The 15,753-nt window shown below is 32.5% G+C and overlaps 1 protein-coding gene across 5 annotated transcripts in view; it reads left to right on the top strand.

Moving 5' to 3' along the window:
* Window positions 1-14,221, top strand: part of LOC130895603 (ATP-binding cassette sub-family D member 1) — a 137,514-nt gene extending 123,293 nt beyond the window's left edge. For all 5 annotated transcript variants that reach the window (XM_057802999.1, XM_057802998.1, XM_057803001.1 and 2 more), the window contains exons 7-9: window positions 3,952-4,162; window positions 11,217-11,342; window positions 13,963-14,221. In XM_057802999.1, coding sequence (XP_057658982.1) covers window positions 3,952-4,162; window positions 11,217-11,342; window positions 13,963-14,146 — 521 coding nt within the window. In that variant the 3' untranslated portion in view covers window positions 14,147-14,221. The remainder of the gene's footprint in view (window positions 1-3,951; window positions 4,163-11,216; window positions 11,343-13,962) is intronic.
* The last annotated feature ends 1,532 nt before the right edge of the window (window positions 14,222-15,753 follow it).

The following is a 15,753-nucleotide window of genomic DNA, read 5'->3' as shown; positions in this document are numbered from 1 at the left end:
TATAACTGTATATCTGATTGTATTAGGAGAGTTGGGAAGTTGAAATCCACTCTTCGAGAACAAACACCTTAAATCTGAAGAAGTACAAAATGAATTAAGACAAAAACATTCTAGAAACTATTTTTTCCATTGAATTTTCTTTTATTGAATAGCCATGGATAGTTTTTTTAGTTTTCTTCTTGGGAAGTTCTTCTCCTCTCTCAATAATATTTTGATATGATGTTGACGGTGAGGGTACTTTAGATGATAACTCCCTATTTCGTTCAGATAATTATCCTATTATTAAACAATGCTGAGTTCTCAAGTGGATTTTTAGGCCAGTGGTATAACTTAGTAGACACTTTGCTTCCTCTCCATCTTCAGACTTTTTGAACTAATGCCATAAGTTTTTTTCACTTTTCTCACAAACACTCTTCTGTGCCGGTTTTGAAAGAAACATCCTGTGAAGCAATAATTTCTGCCTTTATAAATAACTAGTGACTAGTACAGGGGCGTAGCTACCGCCGTATCAGACGTATCAATGATACGGTTCCCCAGGGCTACAGAGGCCCCTAATGTGTGTAAACAAAAATTAGTGAAATGTTATCCCAATGTCACTTAATCTAAACTGTCATACGTGCCTATAGAGTTTGACAGAAGTCAAAAAAGCAATCTCTTTTTTCCCCAATTAAGCACTGCGTACCCAAGTGTATTATTCTTGTAAATACTTTTAACACGCTAAGCCTCTTCAATGTTAAAGGCCGTACACAAACTATAGATTTTTCTTAGTGCTTGTCACATTTTTTTTTTCACTATTTGAAATCATTAATCCTGTTTCTAAAGCTCTATAGCATGAAAATGGTGACTTACAGAAAGCTAGTATTTTATTAAGTGATCTTTTGAAAAGATTGAGCGAAATAAGTAATCAATATTCATTCAATGGTTTGCTAAATGATTTCAAAGATTTAGCAAAAGAGTGGAAAGTAACAACTGTTTTTAAAAATAAAACACAAAAGATAACGAATCGTTTTTTTGATGGGTTATCACAAGATGAGAGAATTTCAGACCCGGAATTATATTTCAAAGTCAATGTTGCTGTTTAGATAAATTAATTTCTCAAACTAAACTAAGATTTCCGAGCCTTTGTGACCTGAGTAATATGTTAGAAGTATTACAATCGGAGAAACTCCTATATGAATTGCTATGAAAACATGCTAAAAATCTGAAATTCAAAAAATTCATTCCATTAAGGAGCTCATGGAATTATTGCTGATAAAATTCAATGATCAATAGCATAAAGTTTTCCAGAGGTAGTAACAGCATGCTTTCTATTCTTGATACTTCCCGTTACGACCGCAACAGCTGAAAGAAGTTTTCCAAAATTAAAACTGATAAAAAATTACCTTAGGACTTCAATGGGGCAGGAACAGCTATCTGACTTGTTAGAAAAACTGAAATCATCTTCAGCTATAGATGATTTAAAAAAATCGATTTGCCGAAAAAAAGGCAAGAAAAGTGTACATTTATTTGAATTGTTTGGCTAGCTCAATTTCTAGGAGGAAGCGGTAACTTATAATCAATAAATACTTATTTTAATTTAAAGCAAGCATTTTTGTTTCTCAAAGCTCAAAGTTATTGGAAATTTGTCGTCTTCGCGAGATATGATTAAATCGGACAAATAGCAGTCCTGCGGCCTGCGTATGATAACGATAATAAAGTACAATATTGGACAAAGATTATATTATCAATTAAGAATATTAATTCGAGAACAAATAAATAAACATTATACTAACTAACCTTGCAGTGCAGATCGAGTAAAACAAAATCACGTCGACGTGTGACGACTTGACGAGTCGAACAACTGACTGACATGAGCGACACTGTCAATTGATAGTGATAATTGACATGTCGCGGTGTGGATAGGGGTGCAATACAAGTTATGTGTGTGTACGTGCAATACAGACGCAAAAAAAATATTGAAAGGCAACGACGTTCGTAAACCGCGTTGCTGAGTAGATTAAAGGCGGCAATTTTGATAAATTTGCACCGCTTTGCTAGGATTGGGATTGGAATCCCTAGTTGGGTGTAACATATTAAAACCCGTTGTTTATTTCATCTTTCATATCATTAATTGTCGTTAGAGGTTTCTCGGTACACTATTTCTGGGAAACTTGATACTAATAATCTATTTGGTCAATTAATTGGTCCTTCTGTTTATCTACCTAGACTAATCCTTACGCTCCGCCCTTTACCTATTTATAAATCAAAACAATAATTAACATCAAGACAAAACAATTGATCATTTACTGGTAATTAATTAATCTACAGTATTAATGCAGTTTCTAGAATTCAAACAAAACATGTATTAAAGGACTTTGTAAATTTACATAGTAAAATCTAATTAAACGTGTTTGATAAGTTTGGAAATTTTGAAAGTGACCCATGAGGAAAAAAAGTTTGTGTCCACGAAGTCCTCGGATCAATTTTCTAGGAAATGCATTAATTTTCCCCTATTTCTTAGATTGAATATCATTTCACACAAATAAACTAAAGCTTGGAAAAGAATTGTGCAATTGTGTATTTTACTTACAATATACATTTATATAACCATTTTCCATATAACGATAGTAAAAGGTCGTCGCCTTCTAATCTCGAGGTCAATAAGAAAACAAGTATTTGAAATTCACTTCTAGTTTTTCAAACAGAATTTTTTTTATTGATTTAAAATGATTTCATATCTAATAATATGTCAACTAAACACAATTAACTTAAATGTGTACAACTTGGAAAACGATGCCAAAACAGAGTCCTAGTTAACCCATCGGTATCCGCACATGAGGAAATCACCACAATACATTTTTCGTGAATCCTCGGTAAGTGGCATAGATTGAAATCGTTGATGCCCGGTACCTTTCTATTATACCCGGTAGCTTTCTAATATACCTGATCCACACTCTCGTGAGGCGCCTACCAGAGGCCCTTCACGCGAGATTTTACTAGCAAAAGCAGCAGGACAGATACTCAAACTCTCGATTTATTTTAGATTAAATTCTTTACTTTGCAATTCCACACGTTATTCATTTTATATTCATCCTTACATTCTCTAACTCGTGACCAAAAAACCGGCTCGTAGTGGAGCGACAGAGAAGCGAGACATCCACACTCTCGCAATCGCGTTTCCTCGTGGAGAGTATGGAACGAACTTTATGGGTCGATTCACATGTGCACAGATAAACAGTATTAACGTTATTTGCATTAGAACTAGACGTAAGTCGGATCTTTCAGATACTGGTTTTGATATTCATCAAATTAACAGACGCTGGTGATGAACCCGACGATAGTGAAAATGAATATATTTGTGAAAATCACGATGAATATGAGACTCGTGAAGATAATTTTGAATTAGATGAGGGTATAGATATATACGATACTAACAACGAAAAACCTAAGGCAGAAAGGCTTTTTTACTTAGACAGAACTGCTAAAGATGAAGAGAATATAGAGTTACACATATGGTAGCGGGGCCCTGCGAAGGATTAAGCTATTGGTTAATGGTGTCGATGGAAACAGGATTGAGAAAATAATTGTTAAATGTTAGTGCCCAAATTACAGTAACAACCTTGTAATCCATCACAAAAATGATACATCTTGAAAGGTTTCTATAGAAGACTACATTCATTTACTCGTATATAGTTCTCGCCCACTAAACTCGCAACACAATTTAGTATTTCTAAATTTTTTCTAAACATATTTTTTATCAAGTTTTGTTTACCTACCAGCTAATATTTGAGTTTTGGTTTTCAAGTGCAAGTTTATTTTATTAATAGTCACACAAATTAATTAAAACGCTCAAAATATAAACAATTTATAATTTCATAATTACTAAATCTTGGTTTCTAAGATATTTGATACTTTTATTATCTTTATTCTCACGTAAAACAATTGAAATTACATATTTTATTTACATTATAGGTAATTTGAGGGATCAAGTAATTTATCCAGATACTAGTGAAGATATGAAGAGAAAAGAAATAACTGAAGATCATTTATTGAAAATAATGACGATGGTTCATTTGGATCATATTGTTGAAAGAGATACCTTCCACGAAGTCAAGGATTGGACCGATATTTTGTCTGGAGGCGAAAAACAAAGAATGGCAATAGCTAGGTTGTTTTACCACAAGTAAGGCCCACTTTTCAATCAAACAAGTTATCATCATGATTAATAACATTTTCGGTAGTAAAAATGTATTTTTGAAATAACATTTTTGAATAGAATTAGAAAATATTTTTTGAGCGATTGATCATAACCCTACTTTTTCTAGGGGCCTAGTCAACATTCGAATGGGATCAAAAATTTATAGTTAGATTTTGGGATTTTCCATAATTATATACATTAACTGAAATTATGAATCTATTCCATTTGGCTTTTTCAACATGTAAATTATGATTGTGAATAAAATCATTCACAATTTTAGTTCGGTGTACTACGAGGATGGTCTCCGAACTACTTGGCCTGACCCAGAGATGGTGGTAGTTGCTTGAAAAATACCACTGTATTAGAAAGTTCACAATCTATGGTTTGCAGCCATCAATAGTGAACGTTATCAATGAATTTGTAAACATGGATAAAATTGGTCATCGTTATGTGATACAATACTTTCATTTGAAAGGCATTAGTCCAAACAGTATAAAAGCTGAACTAGATTCTACTCTGAGTGAAACTGTTCCTTCATTACATCAATAAAATATTGGGTAGCAAGTTTAAACGAGGCCGTACGACCTGCGACGACCAGCATCACAGTGGTCGATCAAATTAGATAACGACTCCAGAAATGTTGAAAAAAATCCGCGGTACTGAATGATCGTCGACTGAAAGTTCGCGAGCTAGCAGGCATAGTAGGCATTTCAAAAAGTGCTGTACATCATATATTAACTGAAAATTTGGACATGAGAAAGCTGTTAGCAAGATGGGTGCGCGTTTGTTCACAATGGAACAATAACAGCATCGTGAAGATGCCATTGAGTGTTTGGTAATATTTCACAGAAATAAAGCCGAATTTTTGCGCTGTTTCATACCCATGGATGAAACGTTGGTCACTTCGCACCCGAAACGAAAGAAAAATCAAAACAATGGACTGAATAGGAAGAATCGGCTCCAAAGAAGGTAAAGACTGTTTTTAAACGGAAGGTCATGACGTCGGTTTTATGGGATACGCGTGAGATAATTTTGACGTTTGAGCGAAGATCAAGCAAAACGGCTGCATTTGGCTAAGAAGAAAGTGTTGTTTCGAAAAGAAAGTGCACCAGCTCACACATCAATTATTGCAATGGCCAAAATGAATGAATTAAACTTTGAATTGCAACGCCATGCACCCTATTCGCTAGATTTAGCCCACTCGGTTTATTTTCTGTTTCCAGACTTGATAAAGAAGATAAAGATCCAACAATGAAGAGGTGATGGCGGCAGTTAATGGCTATTTTGATGATCCTGACTATTCTTATTATAAAAAGGGTATCGAACTTATTGAACATCGCTGAGAAAAGTGTATGTACAGGATCTAAAAGGAGATGAGTTTGAAAAATAAATAAATTTTTTTCCAAAATTTTTTAATCTTATTTGTTTGGCCAGGTACTTCTGGAAACATCCTCGTAACATTTATATGTGTTCTAGTCTGTCTCACTTATTCACGCTATGGTTTCAACTGTTATTTTAGTCTATTAACTTGAACATTATTCATTAATGAGTTCACTTAATGGATTAAAAGACAATGAACATGGAATTGCCTTCTACGTTTTTGGAGCAAGGTGAATCAAGAAATTACTAAAGCTCATTAACATTAAACTATTTTTTTATCACAAGATACATTACAATAACATTCACATTGCAGTGTCATTAGCAACTAAGAAAATAATTGAATGAGTGATATAAAATTGGGTGAAATATAATCTTTTAAGTTGATCACAACAAAACGCAGTTTGGAACTTGTTCATTTTATGGAATCATATATTTTTGAGATCTGTAGCATAATAAAATCAACGACTTTAACAGGGGTAATATAGAATATTATGTCTACATGTTTTGCCTGTAGTAGGATCATATCAGATTGTTGTTTCGAATATGTGCTTAAGATTTAGATTTACGTAGTGTGGTCAATGAGTTCTTAGCCTAACAGAAATAAATCTCATAAATAAAAAAAATTGTGATTATTTTTCAATATATTCTCCCTTTATTTCCAAACACTTCTCAGAATGTCTGACTAAAGCTTCGATACCACTATAAAAATATGGGGTATCTTTAGAGTCAAAATGTTCAATTTCATCATAGCTGTTAAATACTTTACCCCTAGACTCTGCTATCAGTTTTGCAAACAAAAAATAGTCAGACGGGGCCAGGTCAGTGCTATATGGTGGGTGTTTAATCTATGTGAGCCACTTTCGTGTACAGAATCCTTGGAAATCGAAGCAGTGTGGACTGAGCATTGTCATGAAGCAATTGCATACCGGCTAATTTTGTCGTGACTGTTTTCAATAATTATTTGACGCACTGCCTTCTTAATTCAAAGTAATATGCCGCATTCACGGTTCTATTTGATTCCCTCGAAGTCGCAAAATATTGTAGCCATTACTTTTTTGGTGGTTTTCGCAACCTTTGCTTATTTTGGCAAGGGTTCTCCTTTCCGCTGCCACTCCATCTCTTTTGGATGTCGGATCATAGTAAAAGATGATAGTTTAATCAACTGTTACACTTTTTTGGTCCTCGCGGTAAAGCTCTAAAAATCGCTCACAACATTCTATTCGACGTACTTTTGCACTCTTCTGAGAATTTGAGGCACGCAATTTGCACTAATTTTCGACATGGAGTTTCATTAGAACACTTGTTTTAGAAATGCCAGTTTGTGCTGCAATTATTTAGGCGCTGATTTCTTAGAACAATTTTTTCACTAATTTAATGTTTTATGGAGTAGTCAACAACAGGAACTTAGGATTCTTCTTCTGAGGATTTTTGTCGCCAGCAAAACAACTTCTAAATATTGAAAATGATAGATACCTTAAACAACTATTCTGTTTTTGATTTGTGTTGTGTTGATCCTTCTTTAGTCAGAAATTTTATAATTGGTCGTTTGAGCTCTACTATAATAAAATGGATCTAGGCAGCAAGTTGAAACTTTGTGTAAATTTTGTTGAGACTTGACACTAACGCGTGCATAAAGGTTTTCACAAACATCCTCTATTTACTATATGTCTTGGATCGCACTACGTATTATTTATATAGATATTATAAATAGAAAAAAAAATCAACATATTTCTTCGATTACTTGTAAAAATAGATTATTTTGTTTGAAAGTCATACATTGCATCAAGTATCGGCATGACTGTGAGAAACACGCTTAATTTATTCTAGCGCGTGTTAATTTTTTGCTGTATCTAAATAATTCATATTAACTATATGCGTAAGATGGTCTGTATAAAATGATTGAGGTAACTAATGTACGAGGGTTGTCTGAAAAGTTTCCCACTTCAACCTGAAAATGTCAGCACTTATCTACATCTATAAATTGGGAAATATATTTGCACATGTTCTGAGAGATTTTTGGTAAAATTCCAGCTATTTTGAACGCCTGGTTTCTGTTTGATAATCGAATAAATGAGTCGTTATGAAGATTTTTCTCCAAATTGAAAAAACTGAGTATCGAGAAGTCAGTAGATATTGGTGAATATGCATATAAAAGAGAAGTTATACATTGTGTGCGGAGATTCTGTACCTTCATTCACGACCGTAAAATTTTGGTCAGCTGAATTCCAACGTGGCCTAAAAGCTTGACTGATTATGAGCATTGGATGCCGAATTTGCTTACTTTGGTCCAAAAGCGAATTTGAATGAAAAGGAAAAGTGATAGCTACCGATTTTTAGAATAGTTATGAGATTGTGCTTATCGACTATTTTCAAAAAGGAGAAACAATAACAAGACAGTATTATGCATCAATGCTTGATAAGGCAAAAAAAGAAGTGCTACTCCATCAGGCGAACACACACACACACACACACAAACCGTCTCACATTTCAGTTACCCCCATAGCTAAAAATCACGAATTGCACTTTGAATTGGTTTACCACTCACCGTATCAACCAAGATTTTCATCAGACGAGAAAGTTATCGCAAATATAAACTCTTATTTTGGAGAAAAGGTTAAAAAGTTCGCCAGTAAAAGTGTATAGACTGGAAAGGAGATTATGTTGAAAAATGATTAGGTCGGATACAAGATGGGACGAACATCAATAAAGATATTATGCTACGCCGACGAAGCAATCTTTATAACCAAAAACGAGGATGACCTGCAGCGTCTGCTATATCGGCTCCAAACAACAGCCGAAAACCTTAATATGAAGATATCAGTAGAAAAAACAGAATAGCAAAAGAGCCTACAAGATGTAAACTAGCTGTGAACAACAACCCTATTCGCCAATGTATACAATGTACATATTTTGGAGTCAAGATCACAAGCACCAGAAACTTACAACAAGAGGTAGGAACCCAAGTCAGTTATGCCTAAGAATCTCTCTCTACTATCGGTGAACATATATTTGTTTTTCGATATGAGATCCCCCAGATAGGCAAAGTACGCATATACAAAACAATTGTAAAAACTATACGAAGATCTTAATGAGGGCAGCAGAGATGAAAACATTGCAAACTATTAAAGGGGTGATCCTAAGAAATCAAATAAGAAGCAAAACTATAAGAGAAGATCGAGATCGAGACGACGATATTGGAGAGACCACGTCGACAGAATGAAGGAAGATTGATGGGCTAAATGGACCTAGGATGAAAAACCAACGTCAAGGAGACCTCCCGGTCGACCTCTCAAGAAATGGCACACAAGCCATTTACTTCCCAAGAAGCTGAATATTAGAAGACACAAGACTGTTTTAAGAAAAGAGAAGGAAGAAGATTAAGTCGGAAACTTTTTAGATAACCCTTGTCTTTAAGTTGGTAAGGATAAATACTGTGTTAATCTAGCTAGATAATTGATTACTGTATTTTACGTGTCCATTTTTTTAAGATATCCAAAGGCTGTTCCCTTTGCTTCGTCTCTGACTCATTTATTAAGTTAAAAGAATTATTTGTCATATTGTAATTTACCACTCTAGAAACTGAGAAATCTGCACTTGGTGAAGCGTGCCCCCAGTAGAATCCCGAATAAGAGAAGGAGAATCTGCAGTATCAAAAGACATAGTGAAAATATGGTGTGAATTCTTATGTTGCAAACAGTCATATAAAGGCGAGGGTGTAGGTGCAGCAACCATAATCGCTACCACACATAAAAATATTGAAAAGGTTCATAACCTCGTGTGACTATCAGACAAATAGGTGAAGTTAGGGATCTTCCATACAATATAGCACATAATACTGCCGAAATAAACATGAAAAAAGTATATACACAAGCAAACTCGAAATACATATGCAGCCATCATCTTTTAACGCAGTATAGAAAAGATGAAAACACTTTTTTGCAGTATTAGTAACAATGCAGCAGTCATGGATCCTTCACTATGATGTAGAGACCAAAATACAACTTAAGGAATGGAAATATCTAGGCTCACCACCGTGGAAAAAAATCCACTTCAGGGAAATTCATACTAAACGTATTTAATGATGCGGAAAGCATAATTTTAGCAGATAGAATGAAACCACAATTGTAGGAGCTGCTATTATATCATTGTAGTATAAATATTACGTGAGACTATTAAAGTGAAATTCAAGGGGAAGATGCACAAATATTCCATCAGGATAACGCACTCAGTCACAGGTCCACCATTACAACAGATGCAATAGGTTTCTATTTAATCATTCGCCGAATTCTGTAGATTTGGGTTCTACGGATTATTGGGTTTTTCGTAAACATAAATGCGTGGAAAACGATTTTCTTCTGGTAATGAACTCATGTACATTTTTGAGTTTATCTCGAACGCGGCGGAGGGCTTTGTTTTATAATATGTACTAGTTTTAGTTGCAAGAATTAGTAAAAATAACATGAAGCAGTTTATTCATGAAATTATTCTTATTTTCTTTCGTGTCTGCTTCTAAAAAGAAATAAAAAAGCCATATCAGATCATTATAATTACTTATCACTCCGATGACGCCTTATTTATATATCACATCTCTGATATTACTCATTTGGTGTCACCTTGGTGAGTTTCATAGAATTGTGGGTTTATCCCATCATAGTTATAATATGCATAAAGATAATGATTAATTTTGTTGTGAACTGATAATTTTGAACTAAATGATATACATGATCATTCCACAAGGTCAGTAACTAATTCTCACAATTAGTCCAAAGAGGTGTAAAAACGTTTTGTTATTTTTTTTCATGAAGGATCTATCAATAAATATCATTTAGTATGTTCTGCTTTTCATCTATATGATTATTTCTGTAAATGTGAATATATTATAATTGAGAATTTGCTAGAGTTAGCCAAAATACATTCACATTTGGAAGTACAGCAAAATGAAATAGCAGACAAATTTGCTAAAGTAAAGGCGAATAAACTCGTCATAGAGACTTTTACGGAATCAACTACAGGACAATAAAGAAAATACCAGAAAAGTATGTGAAAAGGAGAAAACAGTTACTGCAATAGGCGATTTTTGACAGCTAGATCCATTCCTTATTCTGAAGTTTTTAAACGGAGTGGGATAAATAAATTAGCTGTGAACACTAAGCATCCACCAGCACAATAGATCCTTTGGGTCACAATGTAAATGATCCACCGATTCAATAGATCTGTCTTTTGATAAACAAAATGACTACTTCCCCATAAATGCATACCGACCTAACACCACCTAGAAGAATTTCATTCAAATATACAATATGCCAGCTCAACATGAAAATAGACAGAAAAACAATAAACTTTCTGACAACAAAACTCCAAATAAATTTTGATTTAACAGCGATGGTATATTGTAATGAAAGATAATTCCTACAATGTATTGAAAATAGCTATTTCCTTTGATTGTATAATAATGTCCAGTTATTTTGATACAGTACATCAGAGAAAATAAAATTTTCGCAGAGTCGCCCACTTCAAATACTATCACATGGATATAATTGTATGTTAAATTAAAGAAGAAGCTTAGAACAGCTTAGAACACGATTATTAATAATTAAATATAATATATAAGCTTTTCTATGACTTATTCTGAAAAATGAACTTTTTATACTTATTTTAGACCTAAATATGCTCTCTTGGATGAATGCACTTCTGCAGTATCGATCGATGTTGAAAGTTTTATTTACCAGAGTGCCATTGATATGGGAATTACTCTTCTGACAATCACACATAGACCTACATTGTGGTAAGTATTGGTTTCATCTTTGTATTAACAATATTAAAATTATAATTAAAAAAATTTAAATATTTAGAACAACAAAAATATGTATGATAGAAAACATTAACCTTTTCTTAATGAAATTATTTTGAGAGTTACGGTATTTATGATTGATATTGTGAAAATAATCTAATTTGCTGTCTTGAATGGAACAATATCATTTCCAATACTTGGTTAGTGATTGTATCAATTCAATATGGATACATTCCACTTAATCCCCACGTTTGCGACCACTGAACTTAGGTGGAGGGCATATTTTCATTGCTCTAGGGCCTAGGCTTACATTATGGCGACTTTGTGAAAACGTGCAGTTTAGTTTGCATATTTCGCATACAATTAGACTGGGGTAAAATTTAGGTCAACAAGGATTCCCAGGAAATTATGGTTGCAGTTTTGAAAAAACTGACTGTATTTCCATTGCAATTTATTTTAGGAATGGTAAAAAGTGACTTGTTTCGTCACTACTGTTTGAAATTTCATCACGTTTTGATGATAGCGCGCTCTAACCTATTAATAGTTCATGCGAAAAGATCACGACGCGGTCGAGAACAGTGCCATCATCTTTTATGTCGAGCGATTGCTCACGACAACCATGGACTTTAGGTGAAACGATACAAATGGTGTTGATTTATGGGCGTTAAATGAAACGTACTCTGTATGAATTTTTTTGTTTGTAAATGGTTAATGGCTAAGTTGAATTCAGTAATAAGTACATTACAGGCAATGCCACTTAAACTAGGATATTTTAATCATTACATGAGTTTTAACTATAATTAATTACTTTTTAAATTGTGTATCAGATAAATTATTATGTGTAAAAACTATGTATACGAGGTGTGGCTATTAACCAACGAGACTAGTGATATAAAATATTTTCTTTGGATATTATGTATATTTATTATCACCTTAAATATATACCCCTTCTTTATCCCAACATCGGTCTATGCAAATCTTCCATTTTTCAAAACATTTTTCGTTCAGTACCTTCAGAACCCATGCTACTGTTTCTTTCACAGCTTCAACAGACTCAAATATTGTTAATTTTAATGCAGATTTGACCTTAAGAAAGAGCTAGAAGTCGTACTGTGCAAGATTCAATGATATTCAAATTGTCAATACAATTATTTTTGCGCGCTTTTTGTTGTTCAATTGTGAAAATTTCAGGCTCTATGTTACAATTTTCATGTAAAATTTGCCGCACACTTTCTTTTTTAATTCCTATAGATTCAGCATCCCACGAATGCTCAACCGATGGACATATCGAACTTTTTCGATGTTTTCATTCATTTTTTATGGCTATCTTAAAAACTTCAAAAAAAACCTACTCAAAAATACGTGGCTGCGACAAAAATTCATTGCCACACACTTGTTTAATAAATTATAAGTTTCAGTTGGCTTTTTCAAGTTTCATGTGAAATTTCAAAACAATCCGCAATTCTATTTTTACGGCAAAACAAAGAAACAGCCTCTATACAAACGAATATAATGGCTACACTGGTTTGTCTATAGACACGGTAGATATAGCATTTGAAAGAGTAATATTCAGACTAAACAGTCGCTAACTTTTGGTACATGCCTGCTTTTTCTGTATAAGCGCTAGTCTTGTTACTTACTAGCCATACCTTGTATATCAAATCTACTTCTTGTTTCATTATTTGTCACTTTTAACTAGCAACTACGAAAAGTATAGAAATTATAATTAATGGAAATTATTGATATGAGGAATACTATTTAAAATCCTATTAGATTAGTCACATTTAAACCTTTTTTAGCTACTTGTTTGTTTGAAGTAAAATTTATTGTCTCTTGAGTGTCCACTCCCAAAAATCCAAATGTGAATGAAACTGAAACGAGATGTAACTTTTTTGAACCTGGTATTACATGTTACCATTACCTTGTGCTAATTGTTATTCTTAGAGGACAGGAACAAAAGAACAGATGAATAGTTGTTATTAAAAAAAGGAGTTTCATATACAAAAATTATTAATCTCTGATTTGCATTCATAATTAAATAGAAAATATATTTATCTACTAATTTCAGACATCACTGTATTGACAAAAAAACAAATTTGTGAATAATATTTTTATATCACTTTAAGTGATGAAAAAATCATAATTTATTTGATATCCAAGTATGAAGCATTATTCAACAATTTTTCACAATTATTACTTTAATGTGAGTTGTGTGTATTGAAATACTTTTATCAAGGTTATTCTATCTCAAGTCATTAGATTTTATTGTATGTTAAGAATATCAGTTATTTTATGTTATCAACAAATTATCTCAATAGAGGACATTCAGGTTGTTTGTCGATAAAAATAATAATCTGAAGTTAAACCATTCAATAGTTCCCTTACATTTATCACTATCTACTACCATCATGGTATGAAAAATACTTGAAACTTTGGATATAAACTTTCTTTATAAATATAATGGAAATTATTGTCTAGTATATTTTAATACCTTTAATCAGTGAAATATTCGGTAATTGTTAAAGCAAGTAAATTGATGACACTTTTTTAAGTTCGTTTCCATGAAAAACATCTACTGTTAAACTTTAATTTGTTATATTTTTTTTATTTGTAGGAAATTCCACACTCATATTTTGCAATTTGATGGAACTGGATCCTGGAAATTCAGTAAATTGAACCATAGCAACAGGTTAAATTTGAAGAAAGAAAAAGAAGTACTTTTGAAAACAATAGACAATGAAACACGAAAACAAAGACTCAACGAACTAAATAAGTTACTTGGAGAAGATGATCCATAATATTTTTACATAATCGAATTGTGATTTTAATTGTAGTTTTGTTGTAAAAATATACTACATTGAACAATTCAATAACGTTGTAGTATCATTGTAGCATTCCGGTGATAATGCTGTGATAATTCCAAACAATCTTTAAATTAAGATATTGAAATAATACAAAATTAAACATTTGATTACTTTGAAAGAAATTTGGTTATCTAATTTTAAAAATGGTCATCAAACTGAATAAGAAATAATTTACTTAGAAGTATATAGAAATTTGAGTTTATAAATAGAATTTTTAATTTAACGTTAACTGTAAAATTGATTTTCCTTGCTGTTTCATGAAAACAAAAAAATATAGTGATTAAAACTTAATATGTTTGAAATTAAAACAGCATAATATATATTTTTAATTAATCATAATTTAGTGTAAGACATGTACAATGTGAACATGTTTCTTCATACAATATTAATTCAAAACCAAACATCACGTATGCTTTTTTATTCGCGCTACATACAGTGTGTTCCAATAATAGCTGTGAATATTTTGACTGGAGTATCTTGGGTTTTGTTACAAAATTTAACACTATTTTAAAAAAATGCTCTCTTATATACATGTATGATACAATAAATTATATTTATTATGTGATATCACTTAGTGTTGACAAATGAAAAGTGCAGGCTTACAATCTTAATAGAAGCCCTGCTAGAAATTTTGTATAACTAGGTAATAAGTAATACACACTATTCGATTCCAATGAAATATTAACAATTATTAGAGATCCACACAGAATAAATTTGAAATGTGATTTTGTTACATGTTTATCCAAAAAAGTTATTTATGTAAAAACTTAGTTACGTTGACATAGTGTATTTGTTGGAAATAAAACATTTAAAAAATTATTTCCATATTTATTTTTTACTATCCAACCTATCCAGTTTCACACGGGTAGTAGAACATTTACCAAAGTCCGATTTGACTAGGAGCTGCCAAAAATTCAAAAATCAGTTGGTATGTGATGATACCTCAAATTAGCTACTAATTTTAAGATAAACCTTTTCAATAAATTCTTTCTCGTCTTGCATTAGACCATAAGATAATTAATAGTGATACATTTTACATTTCTAGTTTGAAATTCTCCGTTATACAGGGTGTATTCAAAAAATTCGGTAGTGAGTAGATGACGTGAATATAATGCTGTGACATGAAAAAATTTCTTCATACGACCCCTCGTTTCTGAGATATTGGCCTTTAAGCTGAAAAATTAGAACTTATATTTAAGTATATTTTCCAAATTATACATTCGAACATTATGAATTTTTAATGGATGATTACGTTTGTCCATGCTATTAGTTAAACGGAATAAATAATTCTACATTATCTGAAGGCCAGGGACAGCTCATAACCAATGGTTTAAAAACCGTAACTTTTACAGTTTACAGTGGCTGGAGTTCGAGTGTTGTAGAGCTACAAATTTTGCGTGTTTGAGTATTCGTATGTTTGGAAATTAGATTGAAAATTAGTGTGTTAGTGGATTCCTAGCCGCCACGCGTGCTCACTAACTATCGTGCACGAACCTAGTATTGTGTGCCGAAACGCAAGATATAAAAAAAGCGAACACAAC

Source organism: Diorhabda carinulata, chromosome 6 (genome assembly GCF_026250575.1).
Source record: "Diorhabda carinulata isolate Delta chromosome 6, icDioCari1.1, whole genome shotgun sequence".
Taxonomy (NCBI): domain Eukaryota; kingdom Metazoa; phylum Arthropoda; class Insecta; order Coleoptera; family Chrysomelidae; genus Diorhabda; species Diorhabda carinulata.
Note: the sequence above shows the minus strand (reverse complement) of the source record. Positions and strands in the feature narration are given on the sequence as shown.